The 21,933-nt window shown below is 38.6% G+C and overlaps 2 protein-coding genes across 5 annotated transcripts; both read left to right on the plus strand.

The window, feature by feature from the left end:
• Positions 1 to 2,055: 2,055 nt before the first annotated feature.
• LOC121504859 (V-set domain-containing T-cell activation inhibitor 1-like) lies at positions 2,056 to 11,791 on the plus strand. Of its 4 annotated transcripts, none has more exons than XM_041779934.1 (7): positions 2,056 to 2,289; positions 3,973 to 4,028; positions 5,046 to 5,381; positions 5,472 to 5,506; positions 5,623 to 5,679; positions 7,328 to 7,394; positions 11,010 to 11,791. In XM_041779934.1, exons 2-7 carry the CDS (start codon positions 3,986 to 3,988, stop codon positions 11,111 to 11,113), a joined length of 642 nt encoding a protein of 213 aa, XP_041635868.1. In that variant the 5' UTR covers positions 2,056 to 2,289; positions 3,973 to 3,985; the 3' UTR covers positions 11,114 to 11,791. The 4 variants fall into 4 exon arrangements, with proteins under 4 accessions (XP_041635868.1, XP_041635869.1, XP_041635867.1 ...); XM_041779935.1 differs by lacking the exon at positions 3,973 to 4,028 and having other exon boundaries at positions 5,046 to 5,175; positions 5,258 to 5,381; XM_041779933.1 differs by lacking the exon at positions 3,973 to 4,028.
• Positions 11,792 to 12,592: 801 nt separating this feature from the next.
• LOC121504879 lies at positions 12,593 to 21,410 on the plus strand. Its single transcript, XM_041779962.1, has 6 exons — positions 12,593 to 12,685; positions 14,962 to 15,300; positions 15,387 to 15,433; positions 15,532 to 15,585; positions 18,005 to 18,083; positions 20,584 to 21,410. Exons 1-6 carry the CDS (start codon positions 12,616 to 12,618, stop codon positions 20,751 to 20,753), a joined length of 759 nt encoding a protein of 252 aa, XP_041635896.1. The 5' UTR covers positions 12,593 to 12,615; the 3' UTR covers positions 20,754 to 21,410.
• The last annotated feature ends 523 nt before the right edge of the window (positions 21,411 to 21,933 follow it).

A 21,933-nucleotide genomic window follows, 5' to 3' on the forward strand; every position in this document is an offset into this window, starting at 1 on the left:
GTGGCTGCTTGACCTGAAATGACCTTTTGCTCATCAGTTTTTGAACTCTTCATAGAGAATGAGTTCACGCAAGGTAGCAAAATCCTCAACCTTACTCGCTAAACACCACCGATCAAATAAGACCCTCTTTTCTCTTGCAAAGTTGGTGTAAGACTGGCAGATGTTTTTCCACAGACTTCTAAACCGCTGCCTGTGAGCCTCAGGAACCAGTTCAAGAGCTCTGAGAGTTGCATTTTTAACTTTATCATAGTTAAGGCTGTCCTCTACAGAGAGTGAGGAGCAAGCTTCCTGGGCCTTACCAGACAGACGACATTGTAGTAGGATGGACCGGGCATCTGGCGGCCAGCGCAGAGCAGTCGCGATGCGTTCAAACGCAGATAAATACGATTTCACCTCTGCTTCTCTAAACACAGGGACAAGAGAAATGTTTTTACTCACATCAAACATGGATTCAGGATTTACATATGGGCTAAAAGAAGGAACACTTTTTGTCTGCAACTCCAGCTGTTTCATTCTCACTGCAGTTTCGGCCTCCAGTTCAAGCTTTCTTAGCTCGCGCTCCCTGTCCTCTCTTTCTATCTGAAGATGTGCCACTCATGTAGTTTCGAACCTACAGAAGAATCAACAGAGAGAGGTTCAAACTGTGGCAGTGTAAGCGGTCTATTTTTATCTTCACTATTGTCTTTTACCACTGGGTGACACCACCAGGCCGCACTTCTTTGGCCCTCTCCTCCACCTGGGAAGCTACACAGCTTTCAGCCAGGGAAGCTGCAGCTGGCCCTGCTATTAGCCCCGGAGACTACATAACTGTAGGTGAGAAAATACCCAGAAAATAGATAGAGATTTATTTGATTTAAAATTTTAATTTTTATTGAAACATTTGCAATGGAAATTTATGGACCCTTGTTTATTCATTTATATGTCTTTAATTAAAATTATTAGTTGAATGTGAATTTGTTTGAGTGTGTTTAAGAAAGGCATTTTTGTTTCAAAGGAGAAATTTTGTTATTTTGTTCCCTTAAATTGAAATTTAAAAGAGAAATATTTTATTTGCAGTTTATAATTTTGTTTTATTTTGTCTGATTTTCCTTGATTTTGTATCAAGTGTTTTGTGTTGAATTTTAATACAGTTTGCATAATTTAATTATTGGTTTCCATCTATTAATTTTCACCCAGCTCCAGAGCCGAACCACCAGCCTGAGACTAACCTTGTGTTATATGTTTGAGATACAAGCCCATACTTATTCATAAATACTTCATAAGTGTTACATATTTCACACAGATCAACTTTTCTACACTCGTGGATCTGTGTGAGTGAGGGTTCAGGTACAAACTCTTCCAAATTAAAGGTTGCCATACTCACCTGGTTTCACACTTCCTGCTGTGGTAGGCAGCTACACACAAAACAATGTTAGTATCTACTGTGACACGGCGGATTCAATGCCAGATAACATGATCAATAACAAACACACAAGACACTATACCAACCTTTATAAAACAAACCTCCCCAGACCCTACCTAACCCCCCTTACCTATCTTCTGATGGCTTGCCGAGGATATTACAGCTGACCCAGCAAGTGCCAACCATAATACTGAATGAAACACACCCCCTCCTCGGGATTACCACCCAAAACAACAAACTATCTTTTTCACTTACCTAGAATATTTCCAGTCTCCTCCTCCACTGAATCCCGGGCCGAGCCCCCAAATTGTTACGTTCCCTGAAACTAGGGGATGAGGGGAATTAACAGTTGCTTTTTAGAAAAACCGGGAATGAAGAGGGAGGCAGGAAACACCCAAAATAAGCAAACATTTATTGAGCCAAAAATAAGTACGTGAATCAACCAAAAAAGAACTTTCTAAGAAACTGAAGCCAATCGACCTTTTCTATGAGTTAAAGAAAGAGATCAGACACTCCTTCCAGGGTTAAACTCCTTCCAGAGTTTGTAAACTTAGTTTCTCAGTAAAAAAAAAAAAAAAGGAGAGAAATGAAGAGTCCACCCTTATATAGCCACCCACAGGGAGACAGTGACACCCACATTACACATGTGTGAACCTGTCTGCGCCTGTGCGATGAACTTGATGAAAGCGGAAGTAATGAGGAAACAGAAAGGATCGTCGTCTTGGAGCAGAGCTGTACTTTCACTGATCGGTTTTAATGTTTGATTGATACCTCCTGATGACTCCTGATCAGTGATTTTCTAACTCAGATGTGCCTCAAGTACTTGCGGTTAGCTTTTGTCTTCTTTTTTTCCCTGGTCAAGGCCTCCTCTCCGAACAGCTTGACAGGTGAGAGATGTCTGCCATTATCAGTGACAGTAGTTGCTTCTTTTTCCTTGTTTGAAAGAAAAAAATAATTTACAAAGGAGTTTCTGTCCTACAGACTTCAGACTTTATTTATCAAATGTGTGTAATGGTTGGTAGGTGGTTCTAGGTGGAGAGGCTAGCAGCGTTAGCATTAGCTCCAGGATAGCAGGTTAGCTCAGAGAAGCAAGAGGACAGTACGGAGATTTCAACACGGTGCTTTGTTCTACAACTGAAGACAGACCTTATAATGCCAGGCCTCCACGGCACTAGTCATACATTAGAAGTAAAATATAGACATAACCTTCACCAACTCGTCACGCAGTTTTGGGAGTCCTCTTCACTGTTAGGCGTACATGCTAAGAGAGGATAGCTGCTGACAAGATCGCTACCACTAATCTTACTGGGTTAGAGTCTCCTTGCAAATCTGTTTAAAATCACTAAAATACTATGCCATCCATGAAAGCATTGTTGGTGGTAAAGTGATTTTCTAGTTCATGTTTTGGGGACATTTGATCAGTTTGGTGTGTTTGACGGTGGATTTTGATCGTGGATTTTGTTTGGGGCCTGGTAGCACATGGTGTTCACATGGAACCTGTGAAAACCCACGGATCGAAATTCCTTGTTGCATTACAACTTTCATCCTCAACATCTAAAAGATAACATTCCCTATGGACAATTCTTAAGGTTAAGAAGGATCTGTGGCCAGGACTCAGTTTTTCAAAAACATTCTCAAACCATGACAATGCGCTTTTTAGATAGATCATATAAAAAAAACATCATCTCCACAGCTCAGACCAAAGCAGCCTCCATCGGATGTCGCTACCTTCTACAGCCTTCTAATAAACCAAAAAAAAGACTCTTTTAGGTATCCATGCAGTTAAACATTACAGTAAACAGGCTAGACAGATTAAACATGTCATCCTATCTAACTGGGACATATGAGTGACCCCTCTTTGAAGGAGATATTCGATCAGCCACCTAGCTTCCAAAAAAGAGCTCCCTCTCTAAAAGACAAACTGACTCATAGCTATCTTCCAGCCCAGTGGCTCAAGAGACCTACTGGAAGCTTTAAATGTCTGCAATCACTTAAAAACAGGAGAGGTATACAAGATTAAACATCTCAGAAACTGCAATTCGACACATGTAGAATACCACCTCACCTGTCCCTGCAAATGCTTCTACATAGGACGCACTAAAAGGCGTCTAAAAGATAGGGTAGCTGGGCATAAATATGCTATAAGAACTAACAATGTGGACTACCCTGTGGCCTGCCATTTACAGGAATGTCATCAGAGCAACGACAGCCTTCTGGAGGTAGAAGGTTTAGAACTAGTGGAGCAGTCAGTTAGAGGTGGCGATCGTCTTAAAAAACTGCTACAAAGGGAGACCCTCTGGATCTTTAGGTTTGGTGCTATGACGTACCCAGGCCTTAATGAGGAGATGATTTCAAACCTTTTCTAAAGAAGATGGTTTCTAAAATTTAGATCAGTGTTCTTAGAATAACATATTTTATAGTAAATCTACCTCTTGAGTACATAGATCAGCCTATTTTTTGCACTTTCAATTAATATTTTGATTGAATTGAGTCACCAGGTTTACACACTCATCCCTCTTTAATTTCATTCCAGTATAATGGAAGTCTGACTGTAATCTCTCTTTCCTCAGATGCTTCCTCTGGATGTTCAGTTCAAGTACCAGTCAGAGCCATCGCCATCCTACTGGTTAGCCTTGAGGTTATGTTAGACCTATCTGATCTCAAAGTAGAGTGGATATTTGGTGACAAGTATGTCCACGTGTCCCAGAATGCTCCGGAATATTTTAGAACTCAGGATGAGAACTATAAAGGAAGAACATCTCTGTTAGAGGATGAAATGAGCCAAGGAGACGTTTCTCTCAAACTCACTAATGTGACTGAAGAGGATGCTGGAACTTACAGCCTTAGTCTTCTGTCCTTTGGCACAGCTAGAGAAAAATCCTTACATTACAGGGTCTGTTCATGGTTCAGTTCTGGGGGGCACCTGCTCCAGGTGTGGGCATTGTTTGGTAGTGTTACTTTAGACAGCAGCCTTGTTACTGTACTGAGAAAGGAAATATGTTAGGAGTACTTCCTCTCACCAAAATTAAAACTCTATTTGTTTGAAATATTGGTTGGAAAAATGGCACACAGCCAGCTGAATGTTGGCCTTTGTTCATGTGGACCCAAATAGACATGATAGCTGTAACAGCTGTTTTAATGCTCACAATCTGATAATAAACAGGGCAAAGGCAAACAGAATTATAAGATCTGTGATTTATACACATTCAGTAAATAATTCTGCATGCTTCAGCCTACAATACAGCTTTAAACTTACATGTTACCGAAGAATTCTTGGTCTTTTCTCTAAAAATTCAAAATAATGGGTTTAATTCCAGAGTAATTCCATCCTCTCTGCCATTTCACTGGCTGATCCACATCCCAACCTTTTTCCTAACTATCCTTATTTCTAATTCACTCTTGTCAACCTCTTTTTATTTTCAACACTCATATTGCAAATTTTTTTTTTTTTTTTAAATATCAAACTACTCTAATTTGCATGGAAACATGACAGCAGAGCTTGACAGCCTCTATTCTGTGTTTACATGAAAAACTTTGATGTGAAGTTCTAAGAAAAGACACGCCTGATTGTAAACAATGCTGAGAAATATAACCATTACTGATGCTGGAAGAGGAAGTCTCACTGACATCTCTGTTTCCCCAGAATGTACAGATCAAGATCCCCCAGGATGTTCAGCTCAAGTACCAGCAGGGGGCACCGCCATCCTGCCGGTCCACCTCAGGATCCCTTTAGATCTATCTGATTTAATGGTAGATTGGAGAAATGGGGATAAGTATGTCCACCTGTTTAAGGATGGTAAGCACGATAATGTAACTCAGAACAAGGAGTATAAAGGAAGAACATCTCTGTTTAAGGATGAAATGAGCCAAGGGAACGTTTCACTGAGACTCACTCATGTGACTGAACAGGATAATGGAACCTACAGCCTCACTATAATAAATAGGGATGGTAAACAAAAAAAATGCCGCGTTTCTCTCTGTGAGTACTGCTAACCTCATCAGTCTCATAATGTTGTGTAGTGTTGATTATTTCATGCTGAAACTCTGATGATCTTTAATGTTTGAACAGGTGTGAAGGAGAAAAAGGAAGATCATCAGGCTGTGGTGAGTAAATGTCTTCAGTTGTGTCTGTTTGTGATTTCCACATTAGTCTGCAGAGGCTCATCCACAAGGTCAGAATTTATTCACTCATTTAATCATTTTACTTAATTTTTCCACAGACACCAGGAGAAAAAGAGGAAGTTAATACAGAGATAACACAGCCAGTGCCAGTCTGGGTGAGTGAAAACAGCCAATCATCAGCCTCATTCACCAAACCAAAACCACTGGACAATGTTTAAATCTAGAGTTATCTTAAAAAAAACACACACCAGGAACCTGTTGTGGTCATCAGTACCTTCTTAAATGAGCTGTACATACTGGCCTATGTTGGCTTAACAGCTTATAATTGCCTACAATACTGGCAAATAATGGTTGTAAATATTGACTTATATTAATTGTTAACACTGGCTTCTATTGGATGTAAATATGGGCTTATATTGGCTGTTAACTTCAGCTTAAATTGCCTGAAAATATCACCATATATTGGTGGTATATAGCGGCCTATCTTATATAAAATACTGGCCTGAGTTGGTTGTATTAATTGGCCTATATTGGTTTTAATACTGGCCTATATTGGTTGTAAATACTGACCTATATTTACTTTAAATATTGGCTCTAATTGGCTGTCAATATCAGTTTAATTTAGCTGTAAATATTGGCTGGTAAAAACAGCCTGTATCTGCTGTAAATATTTGCCTGTATAGCTTTAAATACTGGCCTATACTGATTTTAATACTGGCCTATATTGGTTTTAATACTTGTCTATATTGGTTGTAAACACTGACCTATATTTATTATAAATATGGGCTCTTATTGGCCGTCAATATCAGCTTAAATTAGCTGTAAAAATCAAAGTATTTTGCCATCAATATCTGCATATTTTGGCCTATACTGGCTGTGTATAATTGCATATAATAACTGTAAATATGGCTGTCATTATCATCTTAGATTGGCTGTAAATATTGGCCTTTATTGATTGGGAAAAAACAGCCTTCATCTGCTGTAAATATTTGCCTATATAGCTTCAAATATTGGCCTATATTGGCTGTTAATACTGGCCTATATTTACTGTTGACTTGTATCTGCTATAGATATCAAATGGATATAAATATTCAGTTATAGTGGCTGTAGATATCAGCCTACATTTGCTGTGTAAATTTGCCTCTATTGTCTGTAAACTCTGGTCTCTATAGGCTGTGAACCTTAGCCCATATTATCTGTCAATATCTACCTAAACTGGCTGTAAATATCAGCCTATATCAGCTATGGATATAAGCCTTTATCAGTAAATACCTGCATATATTGGACATAAATATAAGCCTATGATGGCTGTAAATGTCTGCTTATACTGGCCTTAAATATCTGACTTTATTGGCTGTAAATATCAGCCTAGATCTGCAGTAAATCTCAGCATATGCCAGCTGTAAATATCAGGACAAATCTGCTTTACTGATCTGTTTAGTATCCACTATAATGTATGAATGGAGTTATAGGTATGAAATTATAGGCAGTAAGAACAGACCAATACCAGCTGAAGTCTTATTCTTTGTACATCTTCATTACTTTTATTTGAAAGCCATTTCTTTAATTATGCTTTGATGGAAATGAAACGAAAGGAAAGGAAACGAGTGAGTGTTTAATGATTCAGTTATAAAAGACTGTAATAGATGGAAAAGAGGAAATTCTCAGGGAGAGGAGGAAGCAATTGATTAGAAACAACCTGATAGTTCTCCCTACAGATTACTGCTCTTATATCTAATGAAGCAAATAAAAAGTGTTATCACTGAAAACCAAACAACATTGATCATCTTCCCCTCTTTTCAGGTCGCGATCATTTGTGGTCTTGTACTTGTTGGTGGCTTAATCTTCTGGGTGTACAGATGTAGAACAAGTAAGTCATATATTTTTCTCTGTATATTTATGATCAGAGTCAGAGTTTTACAATCTGGTTCCTTAAAACAACATTCAGTCTGTTTTCTTGGTTTTGAAAGACTTAAAACTGTTTTGATTTTGCTGTAACTGTTGTTCCACTTCAATCACCTACCAGACCAGTTCTTCCTGGTAAAGCTGCCTGAACACAACTGTATCTGTTATTGTCTGAGGTTAATCTCTCCTTAAGCAGTTAGATTCAGCTCAAACTTGTAAATCATTTCTCTGAGGCACAAAAATATTGTACAAAGTAATTTTAGACTTTTTCCATCACTGTTACTCCAAATCTTGTACTTGGAGTAACTTCTATGTATAAAAAACCCTGTTAGGAGTTTTGAATACATTTAAAATTTATTAAATTTATTTGGAAGAAGTGGGAGCTGAAAAGCATTAAGGAAGTAGACTTTTGACAACAGATGGAACTTTACAAAAACAAAATTACTACCTTTTTACTTATCCAAAGTAATTTCCACAAAGAATGTGTTTTTAAATTCTCCTAAAATTTCCAAGATATTACCAAAAATTCTGACAATTCTTAAACATGTTTAAAGAGTCCAATTTTAAAGAAAGCTAATTATTTCCTCAAATAACCCCTAAACATTTTAAACTTTTTGAAAAGATATTTATAAGAAAAAACCCCCATCAACCCTCTGAATGCTGCTGGATCACCAGCGATCTCAAGTAGTATCACCACTGTTTATCTCAGGAACCATATGACGGATCTCTACGCGGGATCAACCTTTTCAGCCCACGACCCCCAAAATAAAGGTGCCATAGACCAGAGACCCCCACTGTACCTGAGGGTGGTTGAACACAGCCATGCACATTCAAGAATAGTCATGTGGAGACAAGGCCACCCGTAAGGGGGGGTGAAGGGGGCCCAGCCAAACTGGGGGCCCATGTAGGTCATCTTAAAAATGTAAATCCCTTTTCTTAAAAACCAAATTAAAATGGGTTAAAAAAGAGCCCTGAAATTGGTTTAAATGGCAAAATTGGTGAGAGTATAGTCATTTAGGATTTTAAAAGCAGCAGAAATGGATAAAAGTGGTTTGAATTTGGGAAGTAGATGAAAAAATAGACTTAAAAGGTGTACAAGGGATTAACACTGGCAATACTGGATAAAAAGGGCAGGAATTGGTGTAAAGGGTGGGGAAATAGGATTTAAAAGGGGTAGAAATGGTTTTAGAGTGGCGAAATAGATGTACAAGATGGTGAAATTGGATTAATAAGGGATAAAAATGGTTTTAAAGTGGCAAAATGGCTGTACAAGACAGTGAAATGGAATTAATAAGGGACACAAATGGGTAAAAATGGTGAAAAGGGGTTAATAGTGGCATAAATGGGTCAACGGGGGCAAACATCGGCGCAAAGTGGCAAAAATTGATTCAAAGGTTGCAAAAATTGGTAGAAAAAGTGGTCTGCTACCAATCTACTGATGGCTCCTGGCGTTTATATCCCTTCCAGATTATTTTTAATCCAGATGCAAAGCCCAGTGTTTATTCGAGGCTTTGGTACTATAAATCCACATGACTAGATTCACAATATTCACAAGGGTTGAAATTCTACATGAATTCTTGAATAAATGAATAGAAAATAAATAACAATGGAGGCGGCTCACAAATATAGAAACTGTCTTGGGGTTTTAAGGGTTAACAACCTGAATGATTTCAAGGAAATGTGTCTAAATATTTTATGAATAAATCCCCCCCAAATTCCAGAGAAAATTATGGAAAATTTTCAAACTTATTCCCCAAAACATCCAAGCTAATTTCCTGAACTAATCCATGAAAACCCAGGGGGCATTTACGATAAAATGTACAAATGTTCCAGATTTCCAATCAAACCAAAACTAAACTTGACTTTTGGGAGTTACAAAAAATATTTTTCAGTGTGCAGTTTAAAACCAATTATTTTAATTGCTCAAAACTTAGATTCAAATGTTAATTTAAGTTTGCAAGACTTAGGCTAAATCATCAACTTTGAGTGTGCAATAATTAATATTTTTAGTGCACTATAAACATCGATGAGTTCATAGCACTCAAAATAGTCATATGTCAAATAGTGTAAATGTCCTTTTTAAGTTATCATTTCACCTGAGGTGGACTAACGTGTGCCACCATTTGCAACAATGGCTGTTAGTGACCCTATGAACCAGTAGTTGATATTTCATTAATATCAGTGTGCCATCCAACATTCATAGACATTAATAACATTAACATCGCCTCCTATGGAATTGAGACAGCAACTTCACTCGTGGTTTATGCTATTTAATTATTTTATTTTAACCTTTATTTAACCAGGAGAAAACCTCTTTGAGATTAAAATCTCTTTTCAAAAGTGTCCTGGCCAAGACAGCAGCAGCAAACAGGGTGCATAAAGGTTTAGTGCCCAAAGGCATTCTGGGAAAACTGCAGATTTGTCATCACTCAAATAATTTGAGTACAAAAAAATACTTAAATTGTTTGAGTACTGTTCACTTCAAACTAAAATGAGTTCTATCAGCTCATAAAAATAGAATTGAAATTGCTGTTTTGGATTTTTAAGTAAACACAACTCCATTTTACCCCCTTTTTACTTTATTTGTTTAAACCAAGTGAACACAAGTAAACTGAGTCCTTTAGCTGTTATGGCCAAGAAGTACAAGTGAATTGTTTATAATAAGTATTTAGAACAGTTGATGCATGCTGTTAGCACAGTGCAGTTTATTCATTCAGTATCTGCTGCTTTTTACATTGTTTCCAGCAAGGTTATAACAGTTTTTATTTTTATTTCGTTTTCACTTTCTGTGTTTGATTTCAGTTTAGTTTTTATTAGTTTTAGTGTTAGTTTTACTTTTTTTAACGGATAGATGTCAGGGCTGAGTGAGTCATACATTTTTAAAATAATATTCAAACAGGCTACTCTTGACTTATCATTTTATTTACTTAATGATGATGTTTGAATTCAAGTCCAGACATAAAACTACCTCTATGTGAGGTCATAACCAATCAGATCAGGCCATTTTACACTCCCAGACTTGGGTGTCAGAGCCAGTCAGTATGGTTGTCAAAGACTAAAACTAAGGATATTTTGTCTCCATTTTTATTTTATTTTAGTTGTTTTTTTAAGCACATTTTACAGTTTTAGTTAGTTTTAATTTTTTTTGACAAAGCTTAGTTTTTAATTTAGTTTCAGTTAACTAAAATGATGTTTGAATTTTAGTTATTTAGTTAGTTTTAGTTAACTATAACAACCTTGGTTTCCAGACCTTAAATGCATCATTATTAACCACACAACATCAACAGTCCTAATTAAATCATCTCTCAGACCTTTAACAGAGGGTTATTCTATCAGCACAGTTAATAAACAGCCTCTGTTCTTTACATGACTCCTGATGGTCTCACTGTCGACAAACACAAAAATGGAAAGATGTGATTTTCTAAGTAGGATAAACTCTGCTATAAAGGATCATGGCTGGCAAAGACAAAGCTGACTGACTGCAGTTACTGAGCTTATCAGAGATCGATGTTCTCTTGATTATGAGTTGGTAGGAGATTTTTGACCTGCCTTGTAAACTCCTCTCCTAATCTCCTTACAGGACAAGAACAGAGGAACCACCAAGGAGGCGGAGATGACCAAAACGCAGGACAGGAGCACTTCAAGATGCTAGGAGGGGAGGACCAGAACCCCAATGAAGACTGAGCATTTCTAAGACAGAGAGAAACAGAAACTGTGCAGCACTGTCCAACTAATGTAGTTAATGAAATCCACATGTTCTCTGAAAAAAACACGGCTGACGGAGTTACAGAGAATGAAGACACAAGCTGACACACCACTGATGCTGTGAATGTGTACCCGTGAAGTTTGCCTATGTCCTGAAGGTGTTTACTTTTCTGTATTTTTGTATTGCTGCTTTTGAATCTTGGTTGTATTATAATGTAGCTTCTAAAGCTTTGTAGCTCATAATGCTACTGATGAATATCGGTTACACTTACTTCAGTGTGGCATTTTAGGCGCTGCTTAATGCTGCTGATGATAATGATCATGACACATCAATTGCTTTCCTGTTTTTCTATATTGATAATATTGTACCATGGTCATTTTATAATAATGCTCTACACTTTATATATCTCCTAGAACATAATCTATTTAAGGTTTTATTTATCTAGTGTGTTTACTTAGCCTTAAAACACATATGTGAAAACTACTTTCTTACCTCTATACAGTTTGCACATAGTAGGACTTATTGATCGTCCTCTATAATGATCACTAAGTGTATTATTAGTACTTTGTCTTGTCAGCTGTGGTCTTGTCAGGTGTCTGCCCTTGTTTTTGGTACTTTTATGTCTGTTTTGTGTCAGTTTTAATTGGGACAACAGATGGAAATTAATGACTTGCTAAATCTGGTGCAACCATGTTTTCATTTACTTTGTATGAACGATCAATGTCATTGCACACTGTCCCTTGATGAATAAATAAATAAGCTAAAACAAAACTATTGTCAGGACCTGCCAGTTTGAAATTTGAGGAGACTGAGGAGAAATCGAAAGCGGTCTGAGAAATGGGAAATGCTAGGGAATTCCGCCACGTGTTTAAATCTGGAGTCCTGCTGCTGGAGGTATTAGGCTTTTGTTTCCTGTTAATACCCAAAAGAGGCATGAACAAAGTCTTTTCCTACAGCAGAAGGACAGTAGAGCCCTGCTCTCATCAGAACAGTGACTCTAGCCGCCATCTTCATTATCTGGAGATGCAGTCCTGGCTTCCACATCTGGTCTTTCCCTAAAGTATTGAATCATCAACTGTGAGCCTACCTAACTTCAAAAAACATTCTCTCTCCCATCAGTCAGGGTTCAGATCAGGTCAGATTTTTTTTTTTTTGCCCCGTGTTGTTTAGTGTTGGACTGAGTCATCCTTACATCATTTATGTAGAGATGGTTTTACTTAGGGTCATGTCAGGTTACAACCTGTGTCTGTTGCAGTGAGAACAGCCTGAGAAAGCTACAAATCCTCCTGAATGAGGAGGGTGGGGTTTGGGAAGATCCATCCACTTCTATAGAAACAAATCGAAAGTAAAGTTCAGTAAAGTTGCGTGCAGCCAGGACTCGCCTCAAACAGCGGAGCTTTGCTAAAGAACTGTGCCCATCTATCACCCTGGGCTAAGTTAACCGTGTAGGGTAGCCTGTCAGGACCATTAATCCTCTGAGATGGCGTTACCACTCAGGACTTTTCTCCTGCTTCTCCTCGCTGTGGTTGCTGCTGTTCTCCTGTATAAAGGTGAGTGATCTAATCAATGAACACTGAAAGTTGCTTTACTTTGAATGTTTAAAACACAAATAGTTTTTTTTTTTTCACCAATACATCATTTATGCAGAAACACGTTAATGATGATCCTTTTTAAGAGCTTTATTTAACTCTTACATTGTCTGGAGCTTCATACAATTCACAAATCATTTAGTTTATTTATTTACATGATTTTAAAGTTTTCAAAGATGAATCAACAGGCTGCCTCATAAAACTTAGGACAGGAACTGAGCTGTGGCCTAACCTCACAGACTCCTCCTGGGTGTGGCTGCTGTGTTCCCTTCCTGTTTCTACCTTTATCAGAGGGGGGGGGGGCATGCAGGAAAGAAGCTGCAGGCTGCACTGGGCCTATGACTATCCTGACTGTTAGGACTGATAAAATCATTAGAAACTGATAAACAAATGCACCCCTGCTGATCACACCATGACATTTCATATTTGTAGCAAAACCAAAAAAAGTGAACTCTCTAGTATGACCTCTAACACCTGATGAAAACACTCCAGTTTAAAAAGGACTGCTAAAATGTAGTAAATATTGACATGTTTCTTTATTTCTATAAATAAAAATTATGTATCTGGAAGCACACACTTCACTTATTCTTCTTTTTCTTTTTTAAACCAAACATGCAGATGTTAAACTTTGATAGTGACTGTTTGATGCATAGAGTGTTATGTGAGTGTAACGGTAAAGGGAGGGGGGATTCCAAGAGTCCAAGGGAGAGTGAGAGTGTGCTGGAGCTGGCTGCGGTGATCTGGGCAGGAGGCACTGGAAGAGGAAAGGAGAGGCACGTTAGAAGTGAGCACAGGAAAACACAAGCACTGGAGGTTACTCAAAATGGTCATCAAAAGAACACTGGTAAACTTCTCTGGTGGATCTCAAGAGAGAAGGAGCCTGGAGCTGACGTTTACCGTAAGGTAAGGTTGGCGAGACCCAGGCGCTGTAGAGAGCTGCAGCAGGTCTTAAATAGTGATCTTCAATGAGTGTTTTTCCACTGCAGGTGTGATCTCTCCACAGCACCAGGGGGGCGGGGTGGATGCCTCAGGAAGAGCAGAGAAAGTTAGCAGCCAGTCACAGCCTCCAGAAACCGGAAGTGAACCAAAATAAGACGAACTATACAACATAAAACACCACATAGAGGTCACTACAGTGTCAGCCTTCTTCCTGCAGCCTGGTTTTAACAGCATCACTGCTCATCAGCTGCTACAGTAGACTCTAGTGACCTGATACTCAGCCAGAACTTTGTGATAATTTGTGGCTCTTTTATTTCTTAATCTGAAATATGGTCACCCCAGAAAACCTTCAAAACAGGGAACTTTGACCTTAGAAATTATCCATTGCAAGTCATTTTAATCAGTTTTTTCCAGCACTGACACAGTAGATTTCTTTGTCGTTGTATGTCCATTGCCTGTATTTGCAATCGTTTGCCCCTTTTCTCCTTTCTGACATTTTTAATCAATTTTTACTGCTTTTAGACCATTTTTTCCACTTATTTTCTTACCACTTTTATCCAATTTATGCCAATTTTTGACGCTTTTTTCCTGCAGTTTGCTATTTTTTCCACTTTTCACCCATTTCAGCTGCCATTTGCCATTAAATTCAATTTTTTTGCTATTTTGCCAATCTTAGGAATTGGGATTCTTTTTGCCAGTATTTCCACTTTTTTGCTGATTTTTGCCTATTTTAGTTATCAGTGACTCATTTTTTTCAGCTCCCACCCATTTTTGCAATTTTATTCCCACTTTTGCCACTTTTCACGTAGGTTTCCCCATGTTATGCCTATTTTGCCCCTTTTAGCCACTTTTGCCACTTTATCCCTCTGTTGGACCAATTTTGCCACCTTAAACTTATTTCTACTGCCACTTCTCACCACTCAGATTGTTTCGCCTGCAGATGTATTTTCAACAGTTTGGCTCTTTGGTTGAGCAGGGTTGAGTAACACTGCTAAAAATTAGTAGATCCTCTTTGTTGTTTATTTTTCTAGATTGGCCATAGACATGGCAGACATTACTGCCACGCTCTGTTAAAACATGGGAGCTGTTGACCAAGCTGTCCTCTGAATGGGACCAATAACTGACTAATATTTTAGTGAGAAGAAAGTGCAAACATCTCTGTTCTTTGTCTACTTCCTGTTCATCCTGTCTAGTTTCACCACACTTTGATGTAAACTCTGCTGATTAAACAACATTTAGAAGTGAAGTGGTAATTCATGCTGCAGCCGGAAGTGTTAACTCTGTCTCTGTTTTCTCAGGATCTACACAGCAAGATCCCAAAAGACGTTCTGTTGGAGTACAAATCGGGGGAACGGCCATCCTGCCTTTAAAACTCAACACCACGCTGGACGTAGAAGGTGTAAAAGTAGAATGGTGCCATGATAAGGAGTATGTGCATGTGTTTGAGAATGGTAAGTCCTATCTTGAATATCAGAACAAAACTTTAATAAACAGAGCATTCCTCTTTGAGGATCAAATCAGTGAAGGAAACGTTTCACTGAAACTCATCAACGTGACTGAGCAGGATGCTGGAAACTACAAGTGCAGTGTTGTACATGGCATGCCACCAAAGAAACAAGAGTTTGAATTTTATCTCTGTGAGTGAAGCTCAGCTTTTCAACATTACATAACATAAATGTCACACTGCATGAGTTTGATACGTTTAAAACTTGGTTTCAAACAGTTCTAACAGATACAGTGGATGACAGTCCCCACAAAGATCCACCAGGGGTGAGTAATCAGTTTAAGTTCTATCTTCATCCATTTTAGCACATCAGATGACTTCAGAACAAAAATGTTTTATTATATATTTCATCTTTTCCACAAAGAGCCCTAAACCTGATCCGACACCTACGCCTCAACCTAACCAAGACTGGACTGGGGTAAGTAACAAACGCGTCTCACCTCAGTCCATAAAACACTATCATATCACTTTTTACTTCATCAGTCTCCTTTCACTTCCTCACTCAGTTCATGCTTGTGACTTTTAGACATGGGTTACTATCATTGCTCAACATCACAAAGGTTATGAAACTATAAAGAAGAGAAATCAGTCATGAAACTTTCAGTTGGACTGCCTCCGTACTAACTCAGTATTTCTGGTTACTTTCTCATATTTAGGAACCACAGATCATTTCAGCAAACATTAATGGCAGAAGGAGGAAGCACTAACATCATGGTCTTAAACCAGAAAGGATTATAAATTAACACCAAAGGTAAAGTAGTTCGCTGTTGAAATACTATTCCTGCGTGAACTTGCAGTTTCCTGTGATCTCTTTCTGCTGATAAAATATAAACTTCAAACATTTTTAGGAGGCAGAAGTGAAAATGATTGGACTCCAGCATGGTGTATCATGATTGTAGAATGATAATAATAATAATAATAATATCTTGAATTTATATAGCGCACTTTTAGCTCAGTTAAGTCAAGAAAAAAAAGATGTTATCAATGAAGTATTATTACATGTAAATGCAGTTACCTGTTATCACAAATTGTTGCTTCAGTTGTTGCTGCCAAGGGGGGAACAACCATCATTAGGTTTAGGGGTCTGTGACTTTTTCACAGGGCCAGGTAGGTTTGATGGCTTTATTTCCTTAATAAATAAAATCGTCATTTAAAAACTGCATTTTGTATTTACTCTAATGTTAGAATTAGTTTGGTGATATGAAACATATTAGTGTGACAAATATGCAAAAAAATAAGATAAGGATGGGGCACATTCCTTCCACAGCCCTGTAAATCTGCTGTAAAAACTGTCTGTTTGTATGGATATGAAAACGTTTATGGAGGTCCTGGCTGGAGCAATAACAGTTCAATTTCCACATAGGACGAATGTGCCATGCACTGAAGTGCGGTGGGTTTGGTCCGACCAAAGGCTAGTGACCTCACCCACTGGAAGTGAGTCTAGAGTCTAGAGCGCTGCAACGCGGCGTGCAGCCCTGATCAGCAGAAAGAGATCACAGGAGAACTGCGAGTTCATGCAGGAATAGTATGTCAGCAGCGGACTATTTTACCTTTGGGGTTATTTTATAACCCTTTCTGGTATAAGTCCATGATATTCTTGATTCTGCTGTTGGGTGAGTACATTAGGAAGTTAAAAAGTTAATGCTTGCTTAAAGGATCTGTGGTTTTCTGCAAAATTCTTTGGCTAAATGTCCTCAAAACTTAACTTTTCCTTGTCAATGGCGCTGTTGTAGCTCTGTGACCCACTGACCTCTCAGTGACCCTTTGCTCTCGCTGCAGGATGAGACGTAATGTTGATGTAGTGATGATTTATGATCAGGAGTCCTTGCATTGTGTTTTATTTTGAAAGAACTGATTATTCTACACTTGTGACTTTATCTTCTGGAGCTTCTGATCTACGGGTATTGACACAGTTTGGCAACAGCCGGCACTGAAAATAGACCTGCAGTGTATCTTGAACGAAGCGGAGCAAAGTGTCGGTTCAGCCACGTGCCACTGACAGTCTGGAGCGCAGGCTGTGGAAATGCTCTGATGGACTAGAGAGGGAGCGATTTGCTCCACAGTACGATTCGCTTTTCCTCTCTCTCTCATCCCTAAAAATTCAAAGCCTCTTTCTGAATGAAGTTGAACCAACATTACATGTTGGTGTCAGCTAAAAAGAGTGTTAAAATATTAGCTTGTTTGATATTGGCAAAAAATGCATTACAGTTAATATCAAACCTGTTGCAAACGGCCAGTATAACTAAACCCCACCCATAGCTACCGCCTCGTTCTCCTTACATGACACTGATTGATCCCAACAATGTTGTAGATTGCAGACTTTCAGGATGGATTTGCCTGAAGACAGACATGGAGTCTGGATAACTCACGTGGTTACATGCAGATAGTCCTTATTGTTGGTGAAGTACGGGGCATTCATGTGTCCACACTCATAATAATAATAATAATAATAATGATAATACATTTTATTTGTGGGCGCCTTTCTGACACTCAAGGTCACCTTACAGATAACAGTCAGGAAAACAGTGATATAATAATGAAAATTTGCAAAAGAGTCTAAAAGCAACAACTAGACATGATATAAAAAGAAACATTAATGAGAGCACCATCCTCAACCAGGCTGTGAGGGTGGCTCCCTCTGTGCATGAATAATCACAGTGTTTTTGAAGAAAATGTTAAAAATAAATAAAAATATAATTTATTTTAGTCCTATTTTAACATATGTCAGGACGCTGCTTTGTCACAGAGCAGTAGACATTGATGTAGACATGATGACTGGATGTTATCTTTGAAGACCAAACAGTAAAAATAATCCTGGATGGTTTCTCTTCTTTCAGACAATTGTCAGTGTTGTTGTTGGTGTTGCTGTGGTGGGCTTCATCGCTGGAGTGTTATTATATATATGTAGAGGAAACAGTAAGTCATCCTTCCTTCTCTCTTTATTTTTCAGGTTTAAAGTCGAGGGTAGCGACATTTTAAACTTTATGATCAATGTCTTGCCCTTAACTTCCCAAAAAGCAGCATTATTGACTCAAACACATCATAAATAATGATACTGCCCACACTTCAGAATTTCATCCTGTCAAGGCCCAACATTGGCTGTTAGAGCTCTCTGACTTTGGAACAGCCTACCAGAGGAACAGACTTGTAGAGTCAGCTCCTCATTTTATTTCCTCACCAAGACATTTCTTTACAAAAAGCTTTTTACTGATCATTTTTAATGTTTTAAGACACAATATGATTCACTTGATTGCCTTCTTGGGGAAATATGTCCAGGTGCAGCACCCTTAGAGCTGCCATCACAGTATCACAGTACATGAGCAGCCCATGCCATAAAGAACACACATAAGAAAGTAAACAACAAAGATCAACAAAGAACTTTTTTCTTTTTATAGCTAGTCTTATGCCCTCTTCACACGGCACTAGAAATGTCTAGAGACCTCTGATAATTTGTAATGATTGTAAGATGTCTGTGTTTTTTACTCTTGTACGAAATCCACCACGTCTGTAATTTACAGAGTAAAACTTCCAGAGCAAATTACCGACCACAGGTGCACCGGTAAAACCCGTACGAGTCTGCATCTCTGCTATTTGGGGGGTAAATGTTTTTTTTTTTTAACAGTCCATGCAGCTTTTTCTGCTCATGTGTTGGAGATTGTTAAGTTTTTGACAAACATAGGCTATTCTCTTCTGTTAAAGGTACCAGGAGAGGTTCATATTTAATATCAGACATCTCCCTGTCTGCATTAACAGAAGGGACACTCGACTTTCTCTCTTCTCTGTCTGATCATCTGCAGATACACATGGGTGACGTACGCAACTTTGATGGGTAGTGGAAGTTAGGGGAAATATTTCACTAGTTTATCAGTCATGGACAGCTTTCTACAGATCTAAAATATCAATATAAACTATATTGCCAAAAGCATTCACTCACCCATCCAAATAATGTAAATCAGGTGTTCCAATCACTTCCATGTCCACAGGTGTATAAAATCAAGCACCTAGGCATGCAGACTGTTTCTACAAACATTTGTGAAAGAATGGGTCGCTCTCAGGAGCTCAGTGAATTCCAGTGTGGTACTGTGATAGTACGCCACCAGGGCAACAAGTCCAGTGGTGAAATTTCCTGGCTCCTAAATATTCCACAGTCAACTCTCAGTGGTATTATAACAAAGTGGAAGCCGTTGAGAATGACGGCAACTCAGCCACCAAGTGGTAGACCATGTAAAAGGACAGAGCGGGGTCAGTGGATGCTGAGGCACATAATGCGCAGAGGTCGCCAACTTTCTGTAGAGTCAGCGGCTACAGACCTCCAAACTTCATGTGGTCTTCAGATTAGCTCAAGAACAGTGTGTAGAGAGCTTCATGGAATGGGTTTCCATTAGAGATGGGCGATACCAATTTTTTAAATTCGATACCGATACTTTTTGCTGTAATTTTATTGATACTGATACAGTACTGATACTTTTGAAGAAAGAATAAAATATTGAACTCGCAAACGTTCGAAAGGTACAAATGACTAAACTATTAATTAGAGGGATTGATACCAAAAGAGTATTTTCAAAATATTGATATATCGATACTGTAGTGTTGATACTCCCACCACTAGTTTCCATGGTCGGGCAGCTGCGTCCATACCATACATCACCAAATGCAATGCAAAGCGTTGGATGCAGTGGTGTAAAGCACGCCGCCACTGTAATTAATTACACTTTGTGTTTGGACCGTCTTTTTATGGAGGAAAGTTTATACGTTCATATTAAGTTCATATGCAACTCAAGGCAGGTGAGCCAATACCTTAGGAAATAAAAATCCTCTTTGTATTTTAATTGCTTCAGCCATGTAGCACTCTTATGTTTTCCTTCAGAAATTTCTGTGAATTTGAGTACATTACAGACTTTTCTGTGTGAATGAGCCTCATCAAACACTGGCATCAAGGGAAATTCACGAATTATCAGAGCATCTTAGTTGTTGACTGAGTAAACAACATTAACACTGATATGTTTTTACATTTTTGATACTTCTGATAAACATTTATCATAGCCACAGATTCTGGAGCCTCTCCACTCTTTGCTAATTATCAGTAACTGCTGGCTTCACTGCTGACTAAAAGGACTAAGAAACTGCAACATTTATAGCCTAGCCTATATTATAGTAAACCTTATCACTTACCAATAGGAACAGGGTAGGATCACATGATCTGTTCAACAGAGGATGGTGATGATTTCACCAGAGGTGGCCAGCATCATAAAGAGCTGACTGAGGCAAAAAAAAAAAAAAAAAAAAGGATTTCGGCCAAAAACGACTTAGGCTATTATCTTAGAATAGCGATATCAAAGATTGATGGGCTACTGATGGTTTATGCAGTGGGGATTTCAAGGCTGCTTAGTTAAGTCTTCTCCTTATCACCCTACAGGAAACAACCAAAACAATGCAAGGGAAATGCATGACCTGAATGACCAAAACGTAGACAATACGGACAACAAAGATGGCCAAGACAGCCGAGAGGACCAAAACAACCCCAACAACCAGGATAGCTACAACAACCCAGATGACCAAGACAGCCAAGAGGACCATAACAACTGAGATGTCCATGATGACCAAATCAACCAAGACAATCAAGACAATAGAGACGACCAAGACAACCTGGACAATAAAAAAATTAAAGATCTGAGCACAATGGGAAGCAAATAAACAAGGAAGCGAACACCCCTGAAGGTTCAGGTTTTCTCGAAGACATGACAGAGAAATTGAAACCCTGTCCTGTCCTGAAAACCTCCATATCATGATTCTGGGATACTAACACATCTCACCCATACTTCATAATCTTCACTGGCTTCCTAATGACGATCCCCAACTCCTCGACCCCCAAACTTCCAAAAGAATCTTCTGCTCTGACACCGTGTCTTTGTCCTCTCACCAGCGTGTAATAATAAATAATGTGGACATGTATGTGGACAAGGCTTTGAAATTTAAGGTGCTAGACAGTATGTTCAACGCTGTTGATAATGTTTTTGAATGCATTTCGGTTGAAATCTGCGAGGAGAAAGAAAAAAATGTGAGAGTTAACTGTGTTTCTTTGCATTTCAGAATAGTTTAGCAGTAGCTTTGATTGTGTTTTGTATTCTTAGTTAGTTCCTTCTTGTAACTGTGTTATTTTTTTTTTGGATACATTTTACTTTTGAGTGCTAGATCGCCTCCTTAGTTTGAATCCAGTCTTTTGTTTGAATTTATAGCCTATTGAGTGGCCTGTTTAAAAATGAAATTGAATTGAAAATATTGTAAATAAACGTTGTAACACTTCTTTAGATTCTGACTGTTAGTTTGGGGACTGGGAAGAAACATTTACTTTTTCTACTTATATTATGTTAGGTACCTTCTCCCTAGACGGGTGCACAACATAATTTGGGGGCTTGTCCCATTTATTTTTTTTCCCGTGCGATCGTGGTGAGTATTTTCCTGAAGTGTTTGGTGAGTATTTTGTTTGGTTGGCAATTTTTCTCTTTGTGTGGGGGTAAAAATGGAAGTAGACTTGGATGAGTTTGCACAAAATCCCACCCTTGAAAAGTTAAATAGGTGCACCAAAGCAGATTTATTGCTGATTGCTAATTTATTCAATGTGTCTTTGCCCTTAAATGCCAAAAAGGCAGAGATTAAAGCACAGCTGGCAAAGAGTTTGGTGGAGGAGGGCATAGTAAAATCAGAGCTTAGATATGTCAGTGCTTCTGAGGAGGTGCCACGGCCGATGGAAGCGGAGGCGACCACG

Source organism: Cheilinus undulatus, linkage group 22, assembly GCF_018320785.1.
Source record: "Cheilinus undulatus linkage group 22, ASM1832078v1, whole genome shotgun sequence".
In the NCBI taxonomy this organism is placed as follows: domain Eukaryota; kingdom Metazoa; phylum Chordata; class Actinopteri; order Labriformes; family Labridae; genus Cheilinus; species Cheilinus undulatus.